Below are 24,611 nucleotides of genomic sequence, written 5' to 3'. Positions count from 1 at the left end.
GCACACACGCCCACTCCAGAAACCAAAAGCATCTCGAGTGCCAACTGTCTACCACGCAGCTTTCCATGTCATCCCACAGACCGGTATGGTGCCGCTGGATTCTCAGATCCATCCCGCAGTCTGTCTCTGGGACGTGTTTTGCAACGTGATGGGGAAATGTCCACTTCATACATTTACAGAGACGAAAGAAGAAACCCCAATGCTCTCCTCTGTGCCAGGAGTGCCAGAAAACTAAATCAAATCCATCAAACATTGACTCACGACTAATCACCTCATGGTCTAGTAACAGCCATGAAGACCTTTCATGTACTATCCTCAGTTCCTTAAAAGTATTTAGGAACCTTTGGGAATCTGGTCTTAAGGCTCTGACTTAGCAAAGCACACATTGTTAAATATATGAACTGTCACACTGGTCTGTTCGAATTACTGTATGAAGAAAAATCTTTAAATCTAGGTTTTATGTTCAAAATACAAGGGGTAATTAAATGGGGTACCTCTTTCTTCACCATTTCCTATGCGCAGAAGCTCTGATAAATAGTTTGGATAATAATAAATGTTACTGAGCTGATAAAATCCACAATCATATAGTATGAAAAACACCAGGGTGGCAAGACAGACAGAGCTCACGTACAACTGTTTGGAAACAAGAGTGAAGCTGTGTCAGGAACGGTGGTTTATCTTGCAATGCCAGGACTCGTTTTTCAACCATTGTACATTCAACATCATCATCCTGAATCACCACGTCTTTTTTCAGTATTTTGATTGCATAGAGCTCCTCTGTCCCCTTCCTGTCTGCCAGCATCACCTGCACAAAGAGAAACAACAGGGTGAAAACCTTCCTACCTGCCAAAGAGGAAAGGTGACTCATATGCCCTAAGATCTGTAGAGATGGCAATCCAACTTTTCCTTTTATTGGTATAGACTAGATCAAAACTCCAAAAATATCATCATTACTCACCCGCTGCAATGAGCTGTACCAGTCATTTCAGACAAAGCCTGTGCCAAAACCCTCTGGTTAATCGCAGGCACATTGCCAACGGGCTGACAAAATGTTAAGTCCCAGGGGACTTCTTCAGCAAAGGGCACTTTATCGTATAAGTGGTTGTTCAAACAGACAGAAAAATAGCAGTCCTTTCTGTCAGCTAACAGATTTCAAATATACATATACACACACATACATATATACACATACATAGATGCCATTCCTGGTTTTTTTTCCCCAATATTCAGCCTTACCAATGTTGGTTGACTTCCAGAACTGGCAGAGTGACCTAGGTTATAAAGCCAGAAAAGTCGACATAATTTCCTCGAAACTGCCGAGAAGTGAGGATCTAGAAGTCAGCAGTTGTTTCATACATGCTGCCCAACAGTCTGAGGTTTTTGAAGTTTTGTTTTTTAAGAAAACTGCCCAATCATGACTGAAGCCTGCTAGTCCTTAGGGAATCACCCTACTCCATGTTAAGAAATCCTTCCTCAAAAATGCACATCCTTTTGACTCTGTATTTTGCTTCTTAGAGAATTATTCATTCATTCTTCCACAAGAAAAAAAAGAAAAAAGAACACGAGTGGAATAGTTATCAAGAATTCCTACCTTCCCGAAGCTCCCCTTTCCAAGAACCATGAGGAAGTTGAAATCTGTCAGCTTCACCCTGTCCAGATTGTTGGATGGCACACTTGAGTTCTTGTCTTCTGTTGGAGTAATGACTTTGTTACCAGCTGGCCCAAGTTTGGCTTTCTGAAGAACATACACACACATACACACACAAAAACAGGAAAGTAAGAAGAACGGCCCGTTTTCTTGGCAGAATGGATCACTGGGTGAAGGTTAGAATTTGAGATGACCATATTTGAGGTGGCATTCCCAGGAGAAAGGCTGCATAACAAAATTTGCACAGACACAACTTCAAAGACTCATTCCAACAATACTTTTGACAATATTGAGTGAATTAAAGTGGAAAACTGTGTTCATGTATAACCAGATAAAAGCAGATATACTTATCTGGTTAGAAGAGCAAAACCAAAGCCAAAACCAAAGCCAAAGGAAAAAAAAAATCACTTATTTTCATGCCAAAAGCAGGCTTATCTAGTGATTCGGTTTATAAATACAACAAATGTTTTTCAAAAAAATCATGCTGTATCTACATACGGTATTTTAGGATATAAACAGTCTCTTCAATACATTCTCTTTTTAAATGTAATTCTTAAAGTCACTGCATAGCAAGAGTTAGGAAATCTTTGACATGCATTAAGAAAAAAAACCTGCATTAAAAAAAAACACCACAACACAGGAGAATTAATGCAGATGAACATGGCCACTTTCAAACTAGCAACACAATCAACTTTGATTTTCAATCAAGTGTTGATCTGGAAAAGGGAGGAAGGGAAATATTACATACAAAGGTTCTGCCTTGGCAAGACAGTCTGGTTTGCAGAAGGTTGCAACAGTCTCAGTATTTCATATGAGACACCATGTAATTGCTCAAGTAAGTTGCATTTCAAATCTCAAAGTTAATAGAAGAGAAAAAAGTAAGACTCACCGAAAGATAATGCAGGCTACAACATAATATCCCTCTTTTTTCTCAAAATAATCCCATATACCAGCAGAAGCAAAGCCAAGACAGTTTAATAATACTTTAGGATATAAGCGCTTCCTCCCCATCTGTCTAGTGTGTTGGTCTGGTAAATAACCTCTAATATAAATTGACTTTGTGCCGTTGACATGTGCTTGACATTTAAAGATAACTACTTTTCTCTCTGCACTGCAAAAGGACAGTATTTGCACATTATCACTATTTTACAGATAAAGAAAATTATAGAAATTAAAGTTTATTCAAAGCCACACAATAAATCACCTTATAAGCCTGGCCTGCCATATACCTTTGGCAGCCTCACTGGAAAATGGAAGATACAAACTTTCCTCTCCCTAGACAAGTTTAAAACCGTAAGATTGAAAGGGACGACTTGATTCACAGACTCCAGCCCTCTACTACCACAGGCAGGAATGTCAAGTAATCATCTTGATAAAATAACCACACGTCCCTTGAAAAACATATTCAGATTGGATGACTCTTCCTGCAACTTTATAAATGCAGAAAGTCTTACACCCTGCCACAGGGATACGGATTTTGGCAGTTTTATTTCTTTTTTTTTTATTAATTGTAATACAGCTTAAAATGTGGAATTTCTTCCACCATTGTTATTACTTGCTTGTGTGACAGCAGCACTTGGAGAGCCTCATCAGGACCGTGTGCTGTGCAAACTTTTGGGAAGAGCCAGTCCTGGGCATCAGCCGAAGTCCCTGATTCTGCAAAGGATCCCTCGGCACATCTGGCTGCTGGGACAAATCCAGCGTCTGTAACGGAGCTCTTTGTCAGGACAAGGCTCCTTTCAAGGCCACAGTGGAAGATTGAGCCATAAGCAAATAAAAATTAAAAAAAGAAAAATCCTAATAATCTTTATTTGTACAAGATGAAGAAATGGTTTAGAAGGAGCAGTTTTACTGGCCAGGGCTCCGTGATTCCCTCGCACATGGGATCTCAGATGAGAGATCCTGCCCTTGTGATGTAAGAAGCAATTTCAGTATCTGCCTTTCCACCAAGTAAGGGAGATCCCAATCAGGCACTGAATGGAAAATCCTAGCTTTCTTTTTCATATTTTAAACCCACTGGGTAGGTTGTAGGCAGCCCGTTTGAAAAATGTATCATTCGAAACCACAAATCAAATTTTGTTCCAAGGCAGTTTGTTTCCTGCCGTTGAGGCAGGGAGTCCTCTCTGCAGCGCTGCAATCCCAGGCTCAGGAGGTGAAGAGCACTTTTTTTTAAAAAAACAACCCAAACCCAAAACCAGAGCAGCAGATTCATCATCAGGCTCCTGTGCCCTCTGCCGGATCCCAGAGCTGAGAGCACCACGCTCGCTCGGAGCAAACACACGTGAGATGAAATTGTCAGGATCTGAAGGCGGCACCTTAAAATACTATTAGAGAACCAAGCCGAGGCCTCTCTGCACCCTCGTGAGAAAACGTTTACATTCAATGAGCTAGAGACATGCTCCTCTACTTCTGTTATTTATCTTTTTTAAATTAGATGTCGCTCTCACATTGATAATTTCTGTTTTCACACGGTAGATTTTTACGGAGAACATCAGGCGCCTGCTGTCGGGTCAGGTGGGCTTCCATGCCGCCTGCTCCGGGTAGGCGGCCGAGGCAGGAGGAGCCGGTCGGACTGCGCCGCTGCTGTGAGCGAGGCGTGGGACAGTAAGGTGACGATCCTGGTTACCTCATCACTAGTGCTGAGGTATCGTGGGGCATTAGCCCACGTAAACAGACAACCCCGTTGCAAACTGTACGTAAGAAAACATGGGAACACGGCATCCACGACATGCTGGAGAATGACCAGCACGCGGAGAATGACACACCTACTCAATGAAAGCACGCGGACCCAAAGTGGAATGGGCTGATGACCTTATTAAACGATTGTAACCTTATCAAAGGTCCATATTTCCCTTCAGCTAGGCCACTGACCATTTGTTCATGAGCATGCCGAAAAAAGGTTTTTGCATTTAGCATGTGAATTCTCCTAGTGAAAATATAGTGGGAATTTCAGTGCTGACAAACATGTACTGAGAGGGGAAAAAAAGAAAAAAAAAAGGAAACAATAATAATCCAAACCAAAACGTTTCACAGATGATCCATTAAGAGCTTCCCAAAATACTACTGCAACATATTTCAATTATGACTTTGCCTCAGGCATATAATTTTGTTGTCGTCTTAGTACTATTTAAAAAAAATTTCCAGAGCTACTAGAATAAAATTAGGCTATGGGCATGGAAATAAAATTAGATAAACATGGTTAAGGCATTCCAGATGCTACCTGTGCCACCAAGTTTTTGATGGGACAGTAAGACATCTTTATTAAATAAATCCTGAAAAATCTAATACTTATTACCTGGCTTCAAGAATTAGCCGCTGTGTATATCCCATGTTATTCAATTCATCCTGAAATACAAACCTAAACAAAAACATCTCTTATAAGCTTCATGGAAGTTTGTACACTCAGCCGAAACGTCACAACTCATCACTAATAAGTGATGCTGCTGGGTTTAAGGAAAGCCTTTAAGCTTGTCTTTTGTTGCAGAAGTTAACCCAGAACATGGGGCAAGACAAAAGTATTTCAGAAACTCAAGTAATGATTTCTGCTTATGACTAAAGGATTAGGAAAATGCCTTCAAATATCAAAATTGCTTTACATTAAACTACAGAAAATCTACAAAGTGAGTGAATATCGTGCCTTATTGCAAGCAATGGGTGAAGATACAGGGAAACAATCATTTGCTTACAAGATTTAGTAAAGATTTGGAAAAAACACGTCCGAAACATGCCGGGCTCAGCGTGCATGTGGAGCAGACCTCATCGACCCACGAGCCATTTCCACAGGGTTTCCAACATCTGAGTGGGCCTTCATCTCACCTTCTGGTTGAACATTTAGTTGGCCATGCCCTTTGGAGCTGTTTAATGACGTTACGTACAATGTGATGACTTGTAAACTTTCTTCACACACAACAATGTTAATTTCCTGTTATGGCCCATGTGGGAAATAACTTGCTGAACCGATATTTTGCTAAGAAAAATACCTTTTTCTCAGCTTTTTGAATACCTCAACATATGGGACTGTTTTTTTCACATAAAGAACCATATATATATTTCAGATACTTCAGATAGGAAACTACAAACTAAAACTGCTGTTAAAATACAGTCAAGAAGAAGAGCACAATAAAAATAAATATCCTAAACATTACATTACTGATGCTTTTTAACTTGCATAAACGAAATGTAAAAGCACACAGCATTACTTTCACCATCACCTCTGCATCCAGGAGTGCTTTACTGTTTATGCGAAGAGAATCCGTTTGAGGCTCATGCTCTGTTAAGGTCAACTTAAGCACTGCAAACAGGACCGATATTGTATAGAAGGATTTCCAGAGCTCCTGGGACTGCTGTTTCAACAACAGGACTAACCACAAAGGAATAAAGAAACCCAGGGATGTCTCGGAGAGATAAACTGTCTGTAAGGAGAGAAATTTGTGACGTAGAGCTTTACACACCCAAACCCAAAGAGCCGGGCATTGGACCCAAGACACACACGCAGATCACGGTACCCAGATGTGATACCACAGATGTTTCATTCCCTAAAGCTGACACTGTTCAATGGTGTCCAGATCTTTCTGGGTCTTGCACAGATCCATCGTTTTGCTCTTCAAGCTCTGGCCTTCTAAACAACTTAAGAAATGTATTTTCTCAGGTGTTTATCTAAACAAACTCAGTTTCTTGAAGAGGAGCAGGTTTTCTTATGGTTGGATGTGGCTAGGAAAAAGGAACAATATGAGAACACCTGGACCAGACAGAGAGGTAGATCCATAAGAGCAGCTATCCAGAATCACAGCCTACAGGTTGCTGTCTTAGAGGAAAGCATATTTCATAAAAAGCAGTTCTAATAGATTTACTTAAAATGTTCTGTATTATTTCGGGACCTACTCATCCTTACAGCATTACAAATAACACAGTTCAATCCATTTTATTGATTTTCTACGTTAGAGTTCTGGGGTTTTTTACAACAGCTGGAATGCCTTAGCTTGCTTAAAATTGTCCACAAACTGTTTTACAATGAAGAACTACTTTTATTCAGATTAGTCTAATGTAGGGCCCAATGACTTGTAATACTTACAAAACTTCTTTTACTAGTTGTAGAGGCAGAGCACAAAAATGGATATTCTAATTTCTGTGTATCCACATCCAGCACAGGTTAGTGTATTCTCATAAGGTCAAGAACAGAAAATGTTCTAACATGCTCTCACCGAGCTCTACCATGAGTTTTATATCTGATACACCTTGAGAGAAAACGCCATGCAACCAACATACTCTTCCAGAGTCCTGGAGCAAAAACAGTTTTGCGACTACATAAGGGACATAAATTCAAATGATTCATAAAAGCCAATTGGAAAAGAGCAATGATATTTTGCCTCTTCCTAGCATGACTAAAGTTGAAAATAGCAGAATCCTACTTGAATCCACCTTTATTTTTTATGGATATTAAAACTTGCTGAGGTTGAAGATGGCATTCAGGCAATGGATTAATTTTCAATTTACATTCAGACTGCTTGGCTTAATATTGTTACGAAGCCAGCTTGCAGCAAACAAACCAGGAAAACAATATGTTAAAGATAATTTAGTCTGCAGTGGTAGCAGAAGAGTTAATCTTAAAAGAAAACAAGACATGCACATCATCTTACTTCCTCTGGTTTGGACGCACCTTATCTCGGCCAGTTCTTTTACCCTGAAACCACAGGTGAGACATACTTCATATATTCAGCCCAAACGCACTTCTTCACAGAGTGTTATAGACGTTAGTGTGTTACACTGGAGAGTCTCTGGGAATCTGGTATGTGCTTTTTGGAGAAGATATCTCAGGTTTTGCAGTAAAAAAGTATTCAATTGATTTTTCATCTAAGTGTAACAATTGTTTTTTTAATTAGGTATGGAAAAAAAAGGTCTTCTCCAAACCCTAATGAGGAGTGTGAAGCAAAGAGGAAAAAGAAGTGATGTAGGGAATAGTAATCCATTATTGCACTAAATTTTCAATTGTAGTAAATGTTCTGGTTGAATCTTTTCAAAACTTCTGTTCTGATTTTTTTACTGTGAAGACAACCTAACAGGACAAAACAATAAATCTGAACATTGGCTCTTCTGCCCTACGGTTTAGTTCAGAAACTTAAGAAATACAGAGCAAAAAGACTGAATTGGTCATTTCCCCCATTAGCCAATAGATAAATAAAATTTGTGAAGAACTAAAAAAAATAAAAGTCTACACAGTTCACATTCCTACCCTCAGTCTCTTTAGGGCAACGAGCTACGTGTCGTGATGTAAGTGCTTTAACACCTTGCATCGCTCACCTGCGTTATTTCTCCTGTTTGCAATGTTCAGCTCAGCAAGACTGGCTTTGCTCCCATATGGAAAATGAACACCAGGTTCCAAAACTGCCCAAACTCGCAGCCACACCCCGCCGCCCTCCAAGCACAGCTTCAGAAGGGAGAAACCCACATCATTTCCCATGAAAAAATATTCAGGCCAACAAACGGCCTTGCGATGTGCAGTTCACTAGAGGATGTATTTCGTGGTTGTCAAGGCAACTCGCTCTTAGCAAGTTCACAGATGCCCAGTGGGGAGATTTATTGGTAACAAATTTTCAAGAGGAGAAAGTGATAAATGAAAGAACATTTAACAACAATGCTGAATTCCCATCACGTGTGCAGAGGTATATACACATACAGCACACGCAACTTCTGTTTGGAAACGGCACGCTTATCGCCACACCTCATCTGTTACTCATTGGCTCCACTGACACCTACCGGGAAAAGAAATTGAGAGCTTTGTTCCCGGCAGCTGAGCTTCCTCCAGAGTCACGGCTCTGCTTCACATTACACACCAGCATCCTCTTCCCTCCTCTGTGGCAGACTCCACCTACACCGACTGCTCTGCCCATGCAGTCGCATTCAGCCGTAAAGAGCAAACGAGGGACGTGACACCAGAGAGCAGCACTGGCTTCAGTCTCCATTGCAAAACCCCACGATTTTGATAGCATGAGGGTCAAGCAGTCTAAGGACTGCTGCGGGCTTTATCTCGGATCCCAAGACATGCTTGAGAGCCACGGAGCAGGAATGTCCTCTTGCCAGGATTCAAACTCTAACAAAATCTCTGCTTCTCACACTGCCAGTTCTTCGCTAGACCCCAACACACTCTACAAGTGTCACCGGATGATGAACAAGCCATCTCACACTAGCCTGCCTTGCTCCCAGGGTTTCTGTTCCTAATTCTTAAGTTAACCCAAAGCCACAGCAGAGCTGCAGGTAACACTCTGCATCACTTAAAGAAATGGCAAAAGAGGTGGTGAGAAGCGAGGAAAGGAAGAGTCTTAATAATAACGTTCCAGATTCACTAGCAGAGCCCAGGAGGCTTTGGCTGCAAGTGTGAAATTAATGCTCGGTAATGTCTGTCACTACCTGGACTCTACACAAGAAGACTCAGAGCAGCTCAGATCTCAGACAAACCGCAGATGATGTCACTGACACAGCTGGCAAAACGGCTCAGCTCATACTAAGGCCGTAAAAAGGAGAAACTGAAATCATTTATCTCAGTCTCAAGGAAGGACAAAAAGCCCTACTCAGGTTTCCAGTCATGACAGCTCAGTGGGGATTTTGATCAACAGGTTGAGCTATTAGCAAGCCTTTAATAAAGTAAATAAATCCAATAAATTTCAAGTCAAAATCTGGAGGAAAAAACCTCCTATTTACTGAAATGTTCTCCATCATTGTGGCAGCTTTTCTTACATTATTGCATTTCCAATTCCATGTAATTATAGATGCTATGAAGGACTATCAATTTCCTAGTTTATACAACTTAATTATCAGGACGCTGAGAATTTGAAATGAGAAAAGTCCATTTCTAAGCCCCAGCAAGACCTAGTACTTCACCAGACTGAGTTTTAAGCTAATACCATCACCTAACGCAAGCTTATAATTCATTAGCAGAGAGTTTTGTAGTCATGGAAACAACAGAGAAAAGAAAAAGTTAGAGCCTAAGCTCCGGGTGATTTAGCAGCCCAGCAGCTCTAACTGGAGAGGGGATGACACAAGCGTTACAGTTTGGTCCAACCTGAGCTCACGTTCTTGCTGTTGCAAGTCAACGGAGGGAAGGAACTTCCTCGGCCATTTTACCTGTTTCCCCACAGAAAGGGCGCTGAGCAATCTGAGGAGGTGCTTTTGCGTTACGTTTCCTGTGGAACAGAACAAAAGACGCAGTCTCTGGCTCCTGTGCTTCTTTCCTTGGCTTAACGAATGCTCGCGAAGGCGGCGGCAACACGTGGCTTTTTCCCACCTTACTGTGCGCTCTCGCTGTTCCTTTCCAGAACAACTAATGAACTAAATTTCAGAAATGCATTGCACTAATGAATGTATACGCATGTACGTATGCATATAGACAGGAGCACGCTTGGCTTAGACTGCGGCAGAGCGGAGATGCCTACACAAGGCACTGCAAGACGGCAAGACACACCCGCACTCTACCACGGACACCATCAGGGATTCACCAGGTTTACACAGACCGTTTTTCAGCCACGTATTCCTTGGTGAAATTACATTCTAGCAAAACTTCTTTGCAGCAAGGAGAACACTGAAAAGATGCAAATAAGCCGAGAGCTGTTTATCTGCACTCTTACGTTTGTCTTCATGACGGCAATGTCACTATGGTGAACTATGACATAATCAGTAAAAAAATGCAATATATAAAAATGAAAATGCATTTTTACTTCAATAGCTAAAATAGTTATTGAAAAAATAGCTAGAAAAAAAATTCTTATCATTCCCATTGCTAGCCAAAGGGCATGAAGGCAAACAGGATGTTTCATAAAAATATAAATGGAGAGGATGATAAAACTCTACCTGGGAGTTAAATATGGACTATTTTATGTCTTTACTTTCCCCTCATTTCCTCTCCTACTCCCATTAAACTTGTGTCATATTTACCCTTTTGGTTAGTAATAGTAAATTTATTTAAAGGATCTGCCTGAAAAAAATCTTTGTGTCATATGTGAAAAGGATTAAAAATGCCTTTTTGCAGAAAGCATGTCCAAGAACACAGGAAACCCACGCCTGAAGCGCACCCACGTGCTGTGCTGCTTTGCTCATCACATAGGAACGATGATATCAGAGTGTCCGTGAACTAATTTGGGTTACAAATAACAGAAGAGAAAGCAGTGTGTCCCACAAAGAATTTCGGATGACGAGGAAAACCGAGTTATTTTGTCTAATCCTACCACGAGCTGCACGTTTGGAACCCATGCCTCTCCTACCACCTCGCAGGTTCACAAAAACTCATGAGCTAATTTTACTTGGTGACTCAAGAGATTCCCGAGGAGGTCCATTTCTCTCAGCTGGCATATAAAGCCGAGCGGGACGGAGGCGGAAGGCAGGGCATTACAGAAGTCACGAGGCTCCCGAAGGCAGAGGTGAACTGAGCGATGTAAAGGTGAGCAGAGGCAGTTCTCGCTTTTACAGCTACAAATTATGAAATATTTTGATTAGAGGAAAACCTATCACCCGTGCCAGTTAAAAATCTTGAATTCAGGGCTGTATGAAAAACATTATACTGAATTTTATCAAAATAGTAGTTTAATTTTATGGGTTTGTATCTTTCGAAATATATCCATACAAACAATTTGCATTATTTCATTTCTTTCAGGACTTTTGCTAGAGACAGCTTTTTGCTTTGGGAGCTATTCCGTGTTCTTTACTGACCTCTTGTGGTTTCTCACTCCGAGAAGAAATTATTTTCTCAAGCTCAACATCCCGTTAAGCGGATGTTTACTTCGGAGAAAGGCAATAAGGGAATCCTAAAGGACAATACAACAGTTTGATATACCCTACAGCATCTCAACAGAGCTGCTTATTTGGGGGGGGGGGGTATGTTATAATCACATTCCCTATTCAATTTTTTTTTTTAAAAAATTTTTTGTGTTGCTCTATAAAATTTAAAACTGTTTGAAGTACTTGAATAAATGATTTCTAAAAAAATTCCCAAATTTGCCAGGCACAAGGTTAAGGTAACCATATCCCCTAGAAAACGTAGACAACGAAGTGAAATAACTATGAAAGATGTTCATTTGAAAAGAGATATATTTATCCTCAGAAAAGGAGTTTCAGGAGATATCGCCCTGGACAACGGATGTCTGGCTGTGAGCAGTGAAATCTAGAGAGGGAAGAGTTTCCAGTTACCCGTTTGGCACTGTCAACATGTTTAATCTGTTTAATAATCCTGCGGCCACCTGAGTCTACTTTGTTTTCTGCCTTTATTGCCAAACACGCCATCCCCTGCAACAGAGCAGTGTCTAACGAGATGAAATGTAATTAAAGAGGCTGCCTAGGAATAATATCCAAGAATTCTTGCAGAAATATCCTATGATAGTGGTAATAAAAAAACCCAAACAACACATACGATGCTAGACTAGCAAATCCCTAAGTGTCAAAAAAAGAATTGCTTTTATATATGCTCCGTCATTTTTTAATTATGCAAATTACTGCTAATTTTCAACAATAAAAAAAACCTAGAGTGTAGAATTTGATTTTAAGCATAAAACTCATTTCAATACAGACCAAAATTAAAACTGTTCTAAAATAACCTTCAAGGACTTCATTTTTACCTGATGTTAGTGCAAATCCCTGTGATCAACTGTAAGAGCCGTGACTAGGACTGATTTTACAACCTTGGGATTCTGTATCCAGGTCTTAACGTACTACCTAATTATTTAACGCACACAAACGCACACACGCACACAAAGATGAAGGTGTTTTCTGCATGATGTTGTGAAAATAATCTATTTAAATATACACTTTGCTGGGGGAACACAGGCAGCATCAATGCATGGTCCTTCCCAGTAGCTGCTAATTTCATAAACAAGTCTTTATGCTCAGAGCATTCTCAAATTTGCTGTGATAGTATAAAATCATTTCTGTACATTTTACTGGTTTCTAGCTCAGAAGTGTTACATTATCCTCAGGAACACAGCCTTCCTCCTTCATCTGCTCCTGCTGTTTCCCTTCAGTTCCAATCTCGGAAACGGGGGAACACAACCTCCCAGCAGTCCCACAGCAACCGGTTACTTACAAAATGATTTCCAAAGACATGCAAACGTCAGCGGCGATTAGCTTGCGGAACGTCGCATGCAACGATGCTTCTGAGCTTAGGTTAGTGATGCTAAGTCACCGTCAGCAGCAAGCAGAATGGGGATTTGTAGTAATTTAGAGAGAAAAGGCAGACAATAAAGGAGGAAGCAATTTTTTCGATGAAGAAATGGAATTCTTGAGTCTCCACATCAGAACAAAGTGCCAACTTTCTTTGCTGGAATTGGTGTTTACAACTCACAAGGATTAACCATGACTTTTGCCTATGAAACAGCAGCTGTAGGAAATCGTTCAGCTCTGGTTTTAGGTGCACTCCTACGATGAACACCCGAACTGACCAAGGACTTTTGGCAGTTTGTGTCAGTGTGCTTCAAGGTCTGGATTTTACAAGGAAGTGACAACACGATGTTAGACAGAACTTCATATTTATCCCAGATACATTTTTTCCGGGGTAGCTTTTGCTCTGGATTAACTTACATTTAAATGGAGAAATTTGCAACTTCCCTGTATTAAACAAATTTCGTCAATTAAAGAAACATTTAATTTTCAAATGAGAAGATGTGTAAATGATTGAGGAAGGGTAGTCCTCTTCTGTACAGGCTTTTCTGAGATAAAGATACCAGATAAAGAATCAAGGTTAAGAAAAAAAAAGTTACTGATCACTGTATTCGGAAGTATTTGGCAATGACAAATGGTCTTATTCTTTTTTTTTTTCCAGTTCAGTATTAAAACATTTGGTAAAATCATGCATTAATAACACAAACAACTCTTCAAAAATAAAATTTGATTTTTAAATTAAGTATTTTAAGCTTTGAGTTATAACACGTAAACTGCTCTAGGTCAACTTAGATTGTAAAAATACTATTTGAAGATGATAATGGCTTCAATAACCTCAGCTAGATTCTTAAAACAGTTTATAGCACAGGACCTTCAAATATCAATTAAAATTGTAACTTAACCAACATACGAGACTGAAACTGTGAATTGTGTCAGTAACTTTGCCCTAATAAAGCAAGATAATTTCTTAGATACACATGCAGATAAAAAGTCCACTCATGTATGTTCTCAGTGCTGATACGTATCTTTTATGGCAATAATTCAGTGAGGTGGTGATTAGTGAAAGAAATCAAATGGGAAGTAAACAGGTGAATTGGTATTTCAGATATCAGAGCATCTGTGCATGTGGGTAATGTCTCTTATGATATAGTATACTCCAGCTAACACATAGCAATATATGAAGCATATTATATCATAAACCATGCATGCTATATTATGCAAATGTATGTCTTTAAATATACAGTGAGAATGAGCATTATTTGATCTGTGGGAGTTATTTAAAGTTCCATGAATGTCTTTCAGATTAAAGATGCACCATTTTCCATTTTCCATGAGAAGGTGGCATTCACTTAACCAATTCCTTCCAAAGGAGAGGCACACTGCACTTGCTGAGGTTTGATGACCCCTTTTTTGTAAGTAAGCTTCTAATCTGGGGAGGCCTTTGTGACAAATTAGGGAAGATTCATACTTCAATTTTTTTTAAAGCCATTAGAAAAACTTAAACTGGGGAAAAAAGAAGTGCATCCTTAAAACACGGTGAGAATGAAATTGAATTTAATACACTTCAAACGTTGGTAGAGAGGGTTGCATGAAGAGAAAGGTGTAGGAGAACACCAAGGAGAAAACTACCTTGAAGAAGCGGACATTTACATGACAGTCCTGGAAGAGACAGGAAAGGGAGAAACACTGCTCGGTTAGTAAAGGGCTGGCAAAGCAAAGCAACAACAATTAGTAGCAAGACACAGCAGCGAGAATACAGAAATGGACACATCTGTTATGCACAGAAAAATCACAAAAAAGAAACTGTGGCGTTAATCACCCTAACGGCGAGGAGCACCGTGCAGCGTAGCACAATGAAGTATAGCTCTTTATGCAACTGCTCTTCAACGTTAACCTCATTCTTGTACGTACAAATGCTTCATGCATGAAACATTCCTAATGCATTAAACCACTGCAATGCATAAAGCTCAATGTATGTGTAAATGTGCGTAGTCTGGGCTCTTATCAACTAATGAGCACTGTAGAGGGGCAACAGCACAAAAGGGGAGGGTTTTGCCTTGCTTTGAGACAAGCATTTAAACTTTGTACAAGGGATAAAGAAATCCCTGTTATCAATATGGTTTTCTAAGTACGTTCTTCACCTTAAAGCATAACGCACAGACTGAGAAAAGCCCTACAGAAATCACACGCTGATACAAACTGAGACCAGAGATGTATGTCATCTGGTTAAGAAATTTCAAGTTCTCTAGTTTCAGATACGGTAAGTGGATGGGAAACCTCCAGATAACTGCATATGGGAATTCCCCATGCCAAGCTACAGTATAGAACAGATGGAGACATCTAACAGCATCTCTATAATGCTGCAAACTTTTCTCTAATGATTAAATATGCATAATTTAAAAATAGGAATGAGTGTCACGGCCAAAAAAAGCAGCTCTTCTTTTTATATCTCTATATACATAACGAATGTGGATTGATGTGCCAGTGATATTTCGGCTGGTCATGATTTCAGTGTAGCTTAGTGTCTGTTTCCCGAAAAGTAAATTTAATCTTTTCTTTTTACAATTTGAAGTGTCAGCAACGTTATTTCTCTTTTCCATGTCATCTTTGCTGAACTGTCTGAAGTTACAGTTATTGCTTCAAAATAGGAAAGCATACTGGTTAGATACAGGTACGGTAGAGATTGTATCTTTTATTTATTTCCCCTCCCAAAAAAGAGTAAAGTAACTGCAGTATAACAGCTCTAGGGCAGAAACATCGCCATCCTTCAAAGACTTAAAAGAAATGTCTCCTTCACAGCCCTTACAGGATTTTACACAGAGACCAGAAGAACGTAACCCACAAATTAACAAAAATCACAAGGTCCTCTACAATTTGGTTTGAATGCAAACACCCCAGTCAGTTAGACAACTCTCTGGGTTCTTAAGAAGCTACGGAAACAGCGCCTGGAGTCTTCTGCCGAGGCCCTGGCTATGCGACTGCAGCGTGTTTACCCAGCCTGCAGCTCAGAATTAAAACTGCTCTAGGATGTCCTGGCCATTGATTAAAGGAAAGAAAGAAAACGTCCTTTTGACCTAAAACTGTGAATATCAGAAAGACGTCAGATTCATGCAGAAAGTACTGTCCTCCTTTCTAACAAAGCAGCCAGAAACTGCTTTAAAAAAAACCCCAAAACTAAAGGGAGCGTTAGAGATCGAAGAAACGCAGTACCTGCAGTGAGACAAACCAAAGTGATTTACTGATGTTCAGAAAGGGAATGACAAATAAATGAAAGAGGTTTCTTTAGCCTTAGACTATAACAACATCGAAGCTCATCAGAAAGCTTTAATTGTGCCTTGAAATCCGCAGACATTTTCAAACAACGCGTGACACCAGCTGCGCTGCCCCAGAGACAGGCCCGACGGCGTAACTCAACGGTAGCTCTGCGTGCAACACGTCGATATACAGACTGAGACAGGTTACTTGTCCGTAAATTCACGTCTGCACAAGGATAAACATGCAGGTTTGGCCAAACTAAACGCTGCCCTGCGTACTGCAGGAGTCGGGTAGCACTGCGGAGGCAGAAATATCACCAGCTCCTGCGTCACTGGAGAGGTTCCAGGCATTTATAACCAAGCCCGATGGCCAAGCACCACACTGTCTCTGTTCTTACATTTAAAATGGTAGGGCATTTGAAAAGACATTTTCTTTAGGATCATAATAATAGTTATCCTTAGAAGCACCGAGATGTCACCAAAATGTCACCACTGACTGTATACTTCCAATTTCCAGATACAATATGTACCCTGCTCTGAACTCCGTTTTCTCTCTCCTTATGTTTTGATCTGCTTAGTCTGCAAACGGAAGCTACAGGTCCAGCTTCTGTACAGCCTTCGTCAGCGATTCCACTGGTCCAGAGCAGCCGAAAAAGTAACTCCCGGAATGATGACCTGAGACCAGCCAAAGCGACAGCACGGGGCGTCCAGCCCCACCAGCACCGTCCCTGGGAAACACTGCAAAGCCACGTCACGTCCCTTCTCGGCAGCAAAGAGCGCCCATCGGGCAACCGGACAATAATAACTAAGGGCTGCTCCTGGATGGTTTATCTAGTACCTGGATCAGTCCCAGAAAGGGGAGACTGGGAATACAGCATACCACCAGTGCGGTATGGGCGCGTGCCCTGGGTACCTCGTCCCGCCTTCCTACTGCACAGGGGTTTATGGGTCTGGCCCATGACTAGTAGATGAAAACGGTATCTGCTTTTCCTGACACCGGCTGGTAATTATTTTGCAGAAAGAGTACTTATCAGAATAACTTAATCTTATTGTGGAGTGGTTTTATTGTTACTCAATTAAATGGAATGGTACAAAACTAACAACCATAAAAAGCCACTTGCACCTGGTGTCTCAGCTGGAATCTCTAACAAACACAACTGGAAGCAGCAGTAGATGTGGATGTATGTCCCCAGCAAGCACCTCCCAAGGTCCACCAGAATGGTCTCGCACGGATCCCCACGGGGGGACAGTAGCCTGAGCTCGCTCTCAGAAACTAAGGGAATGGCTTTGGTCTTCTGAAAGCCACACAGAGGGCTACACTAAAGGAAATAACGAGAGCAAAAGAAAATGTCTGACAACTTGAGAGTACGTCCCAGGAGGACCTTTACATCTCTCCCCCACAGATGCCTTAAAATGAAGATTATATGAGCAGTAACCTATTCCCTTGCACCAACTTTGGATCACTTCAATTACCAAAGCTGAGTGTAGTGACTCGGATTGCTCCCATCACTTAATATACCTTGTACTTGGTAAATGTATGTGTAAGGATTATAGCTACTCTGTTCTTTTTTAATTAAAAACAATCATTGATATGGACCATAACAGCTGCTTTATTTTTAATAAACATTTTCCACAATGGTGATGTGGAAAGAAGGGGACAGGCAGAATAATTAATCAGCCTACTTTTAAAACCATTATTATTCTATTATTATTCTAAGGTGATATTTAACTATCAAGAAGTGCTTTACTAAGTGGAAAATTACAGGAAACAGGGCTTGACAAAACTAAAAAAAACTTCCTACAACGGAAGTTTTAGAATTTGCGCATTTCTTTTCCCCAAATAAAAAATAGAACAATGCCCTAAATGGCAAAAACATGTTACTGGTCAAATTGTAATCAGGTATGAAAAATACAAGCAGGTTGCATTATTTCAATATTTTGCTTTTTTCTTCGACTAGCAAAATACGATAACAGGAAAATAAGTAGATAAGAAATAGTAGATATTGTAGTTAAAAGACTTGCTAGTTTGGGTCCATGGAGCCACCTGGGACTGTTGCAAGTTCCCATGGCAACCTCAGCACGGACAATTACGGAGCAGCTACAATTATTCTGAATGTGCCTGTTGAGAATGGAGTTTCGTTTTGAGATGGCCACAAATAATGCCATTCCAGAGAGAAAATTCACAACCAAAGGTTAAAACCAAATGAAAAACAGTGACAGATTTTATCCTGCCTCCACTTCCTACAGGAGTATATTTTTATCTCTAAATATTAATAATGATGTATCATCTATAAATCACTGCAGACAGATTTGATCATACTGCTAAATGAGCAGATAATTGATCTGTAAGTTTTAGTGATAGGTGAGATCCAGAAAACATGTAGATTGATTAAAGTTTATTGTATAGAAAATACTGCACTGCACCTATGCATAACATACCTCAATTTCTACATACTGTACAACTTCATATAGATAATACATAAACAAAACATCTTCTAGTAAAATCTAAAAATACTTAGTGAGGTCACTGCGTGATTCCATTAATGAAACCACCGTCCTCCTCAGCTTTTCTCTTCCTTTCCCAATTTGATCCTGTTTGTTGGTCAGGATCTAAAACTACTGGGCACACGTCAGGGGTTAGTTTTTCATCTGCTTTAGATCTGGCAGAATGGGCCACGAGGAAGCTTTTTCTCGTGACAAATAGTTTTTAGTGTTCAATTACAAATGTAAGTGAAGAGAATGTTTGAATCTATTATTTATTTACTTATTTGTAACCTTGTATAGCTATTTTATGGTAGGTTTACATTGAATAAATGAATTACAGAATCTGTGTCAGGAGGTCCAGTAAGTAAAACAGCATACTAATGAAATTTGTGTGACTAATAGTCACATCTAAATAAGAAGTCTGGGTTGTTAAAGCAGGGCTAGAAGGACGTGATAGGATTGTGTAAACAGTTTGAGATCAATGAGAGCTGGAGGCCCAGTCTTAAAGCCTGTTGAACTATAGATGCAGGCAGATATTTTAAAAATTCTCATTGATTTAAATGGGACGTAGCTCCTGAGTGCTCTTGGAGATTCTACTAAGCACATTTCTAAACTTTAGTCAAAAAGGCAAAGTCAGTTTTAAGAATGTCTTCTAGGTTTTTTGTTTTGTTTGTTTTTTTTTTTTCCTAAGACCAGAAACTGGTTTGGGAAATTTCACATCTACCGGTTTTCTGATCTTTTATAACCTGAAAATATTCTTACTCTTTCTTAATTTCTTAATGACATTCTCATCCTAAAGTTTCTTTATTCTTGCATAGCTTAGGTTTGTATACAGCTCTTTACCCTGAAGTATTTGACAACAGTAATGCAATACTCTTGTAGAAATTGTTGCCATTTTGTACTCAAAATTAAATCAATGTAGCTTGGTTATCAATCACACTGTCATATATCGAAAAGTAGACCAAGCACCACAGATGTAGACTTGATTAGCAAGTACTCTGAAGTCACTCTTTTCTATAAACTGATAAACGAGAAGATAGCCCAGCACGACCTCTCAGTCTATCTATATTCTTAATCTTCCTGACAAATATACTCCCCTAGTGAAATGGCAGTCAAGATCTGCAATCTTCTTCCTGTAAGGTTTCAAAGCTGCTTTCAGAACAGTGGAAATATTTATTTAGATGATGTCATTAAATCACAAATAGCAGCATATTTCTCAGCGCTATCTACTTGTTCCTTAGTATAGGGTACCTAAAATAAAATGACTATGTAAGCCAAGATATAAATGATATGAAAAATAACGTAAAAGATGATCAGAGTCAGCACCGCTTATGTACCATACCAGAATAGCTAATAAGTTAAATACCACCATTCAGACATCTGTGCTGTTAATTTTTAAAAGCCATCACACAATTCCCCTTGAAACCAAGTAAGAACATTACTTGGAGGGTGCTGCTTCCCTCTCTTCCTTCTCAGAGTATAAACTTCAAGAAAGAGTAAGAGGTTGACCCTAAATCCTTTTGCCATGTAACGCAGCATTAGACTAGTCTTGGTCTAGTTGTAATTACACATTTTGTTCAGCTACCAATATTCCCATATATCGTCACTAAGTTTTGAAACTGCTCATTATGCAACTCTGGAAATGATGCTCCTGGAGACACTGTGTTCACTGAAAGCCTATTCCCTTTCCTTGACCAACTCAGACCACTCAAATAGCATCAACCAGGCCACCTCCAGAACAGGGAAAGCCTCAAATCACACTGCTGAAGCTGAACTAATTAGACTTTGAGACAGACTAATTATTTCTGAGGCAGAGCTGACCCTACGTGAAGCTGCTGTTTCTGGGACCCAGTCTAGTAGCTTTTCACGATGCGACCTCTCTGGATTTCCACTCCACTCCATTGCAGCACACAGATAAACCCTGACTGTCCATTCTGCAAGCAATGCGTTTACAGTAGGCTTAAGAAAAAAACCTAAGGGATTGTAAATTCAATATGCAAACATACTGCATGTAATAACCGACATTTTAAAATAGATCATCTCAGTGACTTGTCTTTGTGCTGTCTCTGTCCTGAGAAAAATCAAGTAGATTTCTATACCCATATCACCAACATATACAGATCCACCCAGTTCCAGACTCTGTATACGGCACAGAGACATGTAAGAGATGAAAAGAATTACTTTTGATGCTGTTTTTTCTAGGGAGGATAAAAAGTAAATATGATCTTGAATAGAAAATGACCTAGTGCAGCAAAATAAAAATCACACTGGTCAGATCACAACTGTAAAGAAAGGAAAATGAAATGGAGATTCGAATACTTCTCAAATGTGTAACAAAAATCATAGTTCATGCTGCAGACAAAAGTATGGTAGCTGATCCAAATGTGTTCAGAAGAAATTGATGCACCTTTTCTTTTTCTTTCTTGAAAGTTGAACATATGGCGTTTTTCCTCACTTTCTTGGGTTAACCCATCTTTTATAATAACAATGTAGAATTCTGCCTGATGGTGAACATAAAAAATTGCCATTTCAGGTTGAAAGGAACAGGCGTTACGTGTTTGTTTATGCACAACAGGTACATTAATTATTTTTTGGATAAACAGCTAGACTAAAGTTGTAAATGCTTGACCAGAAAAAAGAAAACAATATTGTAGATCGGAAGATTTCAAATTCAATATTGCACGCTGGAAAGAGTAGTCGAGTCCGACGAGCTGAACCCAGCACAGCCGTTAGTAAAACACCTCCCTCCCCAAAGCAAACCTTTCCTGTGGCTGGGTTTAACCACCAGCAAGTATTTTGCTGTAATATCGGCTGTAGTTGTCAGAACAGGCAGAGTTGCTGGCTAAGTCTGATCATTAAGAAACAATTCCTTTGCACGGCTCGGTGAGACCGTGCTCGTGACTGCCGACCACTCCAATTTGTGCCGCAGAAGGCAGCGAGACTCCGTGGGAAGTATCGCTTTCGTCCAGTGTTTCTTTTCTGTACATAACCAGCAATAACTTCCATACCCACGTTAAAGATCTCAGAATTTCAGATGACCACCTTCTACAAAGGTTTTGAGGCTCCCAATAATCAGTAATTAACACTGTAAATATTTTCTTTAAAACAACCCACATTTAGTGTGAAATATTCTACGTATTAAAATATGTATTAAGTTCTGAGAACTTAATTTGTCAAATATTATAGGTACTAGTGATAACGGCTGGCAGATTTTGCAGCAAGTATTAAAAGACACTGAAATTATTGCATATACTTGACATAAAATATTTTAAAATACCAACTTACAAGTGTCATAGCAGAGAAGTTGAACTGTCAGAAAAATGATACCGCTACTGAATTAAATCACTTGGTCCAATCTTCAAGAAACCCAAAGGTACACGCTGCTGTCACAGGCAACTGAAATAGCAGCACTCTAATATGTAACTTTTTAACAGGCAATTTTTGTGATAAGGTGAAAAATATGTGCCATATATAGTTGCACCCCTTTGTGTTTGATCCTCACCTCAAACTTCTGTCGGAGCTCTGCATTTCCATCTTCATCAGCATCTGGAATTGGAACATTATAATATTCACCTTCTTCTTGATTCAGCAGCTTGTACCTGTGGAACATTTGAGAAAAATGGTGACTTTACAGTTACATTCCTGTTAGATTTAAAATCCGATCCAGTTGTTTGCGTGTGGTTTGTATCAATGTAACGGATATGTAAAGAACTGCTTTCAAAGATCTAAAGCAAACTCAGAAACAGAATATATTTAACCTAAATTTTTAATCCCAAACTATGTGCCAAGGCAGTTTAAGGGACAAGGAACTTCTTCCCACCCATCCTGTGATATAATGGGAGACATCAACCCTGAAGAACTTCCATCTCCAGTACTTCTATAGCCCTAAACAATTATCTTTGATGAGATGTACTTTTTGAGAAGATGTGATGAGTTCTTGGTAAGTGATAAGATGGCATTTTATAAAATCAGTTCCCATGTACTTTGAATTTGCAGAGCTATATATAACATGATATGCTTAGTAATGAATATATCATATTTGAGATAAAAATAAAATTCCTATCACAAGACTATGTACACAGAATTGAGTTTGCAGCAGAAGTTTCATGAACACCACGAAAGAAAAGCATTCCTTTTATTATCCTTCTTTGTTATATATAACCTTTGTTTCCTAGATTTAGTCGCATCTTCAGTGAATTTATAACACGAGATACAGCGAAAAGCTCCAAAAAAGGTAGATTATGCTGAAGAAAAACACTGGTTTTAAACTTTTTGTGATATGTTCTCTCCTTCTCTCTTTTCAGAAACTTACCATCCACTGGCTGGCATTTTCATAAGCTCTGACACCCCAAATGAGAGAGATCCCATGAAATCGTTTCTGGTTGTTCGATCCCAGTCCCAGACCTCTACGGATAACCGCCGGTCTTTGTCTGTAGGTTTTAATTTACTGAAAGGGAGAGAAATAGAGGAGTTTTCAATGCAACACTGAAATAAATTGTTCAACACATACAAAGATACTCCATGAACAGGTGTTAAACTTACAACGTGAAAGACTCATTCCAGTCTGGATTCAGAGTAGAACGGATGGTTTTTGTTTTTTGTTTACTTTCATTCTTAGGATCTGGGATGAGCTTCAGTTTAACATAAGGATCTGAAAGTCCATTTGGATCCATGGGAATTAGGTTTTTTGCTTCTCGCACTGTCAATATAAAACATAGCTAGTTTGTAGAGGATTACAAATCACCATTAAGAAAGCAATAACATGTCAAACCTGAGTTATTGAAACATGTTGAAAAATAAAGCAAATAAGACGTGAAACCCGCTCATCAGACATGGCACAGGAGAAACCAGTTGCTGCAAAGTAAGGTTGCACCTTGCGATATTTCTAAGAACAGTAGAGAGGAATGACAGGAGAGAGGAGCAATTCACAAACGACATGCAGCTTCCAGGCAGCTCTTTTCCTGCAATGGAATGATTAAATGTCCAAATCCATCACTATAAATTTTTATGTGGGTAGCAATTCTTTGTGCTTTTATTTACTCCTCAGGTTATACCAGTACAGAACTGTCAGCCAAATACTATAAGGGCGATAGCCAGATCACAGTAGATTTTGGAAGATAGGTTATTTGACACAATCCATCATTGGAAGATATTTAACACTAAACTTCCCTCGGATTCACGGTTCATTAGTTGTCAGATGGAATCGTTGAAAGCATTCTGTCACGACAGCGACCAAAGTAAAAGCGCAGAGAAGACAAGTTTAACTTGTCTTTAACAAGTTTAACTTTAAGCTTCACAAAAATGTTAATGTAGCTTCTATTTTTACAATGTCAAAAGAAGGCATAAAGTGAGTTAATACATCTCATCTTGCTACCGATCCCCAAAGAGCGAGAGCAGAACAGTCAGCAGTCTGCACGGGGTGCCGTTCCCCACAAGGCCACATCCCCACGCGGAACAAGGCAGGCAGGCAACGGGGGGTTACGAAGGCGTTTATCGGGGGCTCGGCAGCTTTCGGGTTTCAGTCTGGCTGGAGTTACTGCAGCAGGTGCGGGGTTCGTTAAGGAGCTCAGAAGTCACTGCAGGGGAGCGGATCATTCCAATGGATGAGCAGAGAGTACCTCCTCCCTCTTGTAGAGGGCCAGCATAACGCCCGCGTAGCATTTATACGACATGTAAGGTTTCGTTGTGTGATAACGGCATTAGTCATCAGCTTCTGCTGAACCTCAGAAGAGGCGAATTTTCCTCATGCTGTGAAACCCTGTCCCACCCCAGCTGGTGAGGGTGCGATGAACTGCAGTGATCCGGTTGGGACGGGGAATTCGGTGCTCACAACTGGGAGCAGCAACCCTCTGGGGTTCTTTTGGACAGAAAACACCTTTCATTTGGGAATTGCTGTGTGAGATTCATAGTTTAAGACTAGAAATGTTCCTGGAAGGGAAATCTCAGGAAGCTTTGAGGGTGACATGGTTCCTAGGGCATGAAGGAAGGCCAGCATTTAAGAGAGTCACTAAAGATACTATCCTGGATTGACAGTGCCCTCAGCTACTGCCTGCTCAGTGTGAGCATCAGAAGGGCTTTTTAAATTTATG

At 39.9% G+C, this 24,611-nt stretch overlaps 1 protein-coding gene across 1 annotated transcript in view; it reads right to left on the bottom strand.

Annotated features, from left to right (window-relative positions):
- The window catches only part of PRKCA (protein kinase C alpha), a 153,702-nt gene that overhangs the window by 19,600 nt on the left and 109,491 nt on the right, over positions 1-24,611 (bottom strand). The window contains exons 6-10 of the mRNA XM_075770371.1: positions 23,065-23,221; positions 22,835-22,969; positions 22,025-22,121; positions 1,592-1,735; positions 632-805 (exon numbers count right to left, since the gene is read on the bottom strand). Of these exons, the coding sequence (XP_075626486.1) occupies positions 632-805; positions 1,592-1,735; positions 22,025-22,121; positions 22,835-22,969; positions 23,065-23,221 (707 nt within the window). The remainder of the gene's footprint in view (positions 1-631; positions 806-1,591; positions 1,736-22,024; positions 22,122-22,834; positions 22,970-23,064; positions 23,222-24,611) is intronic.

The sequence above is a fragment of the Balearica regulorum genome, chromosome 18 (genome assembly GCF_011004875.1).
Source record: "Balearica regulorum gibbericeps isolate bBalReg1 chromosome 18, bBalReg1.pri, whole genome shotgun sequence".
NCBI classification, from domain to species: domain Eukaryota; kingdom Metazoa; phylum Chordata; class Aves; order Gruiformes; family Gruidae; genus Balearica; species Balearica regulorum.
Note: the sequence above shows the minus strand (reverse complement) of the source record. Positions and strands in the feature narration are given on the sequence as shown.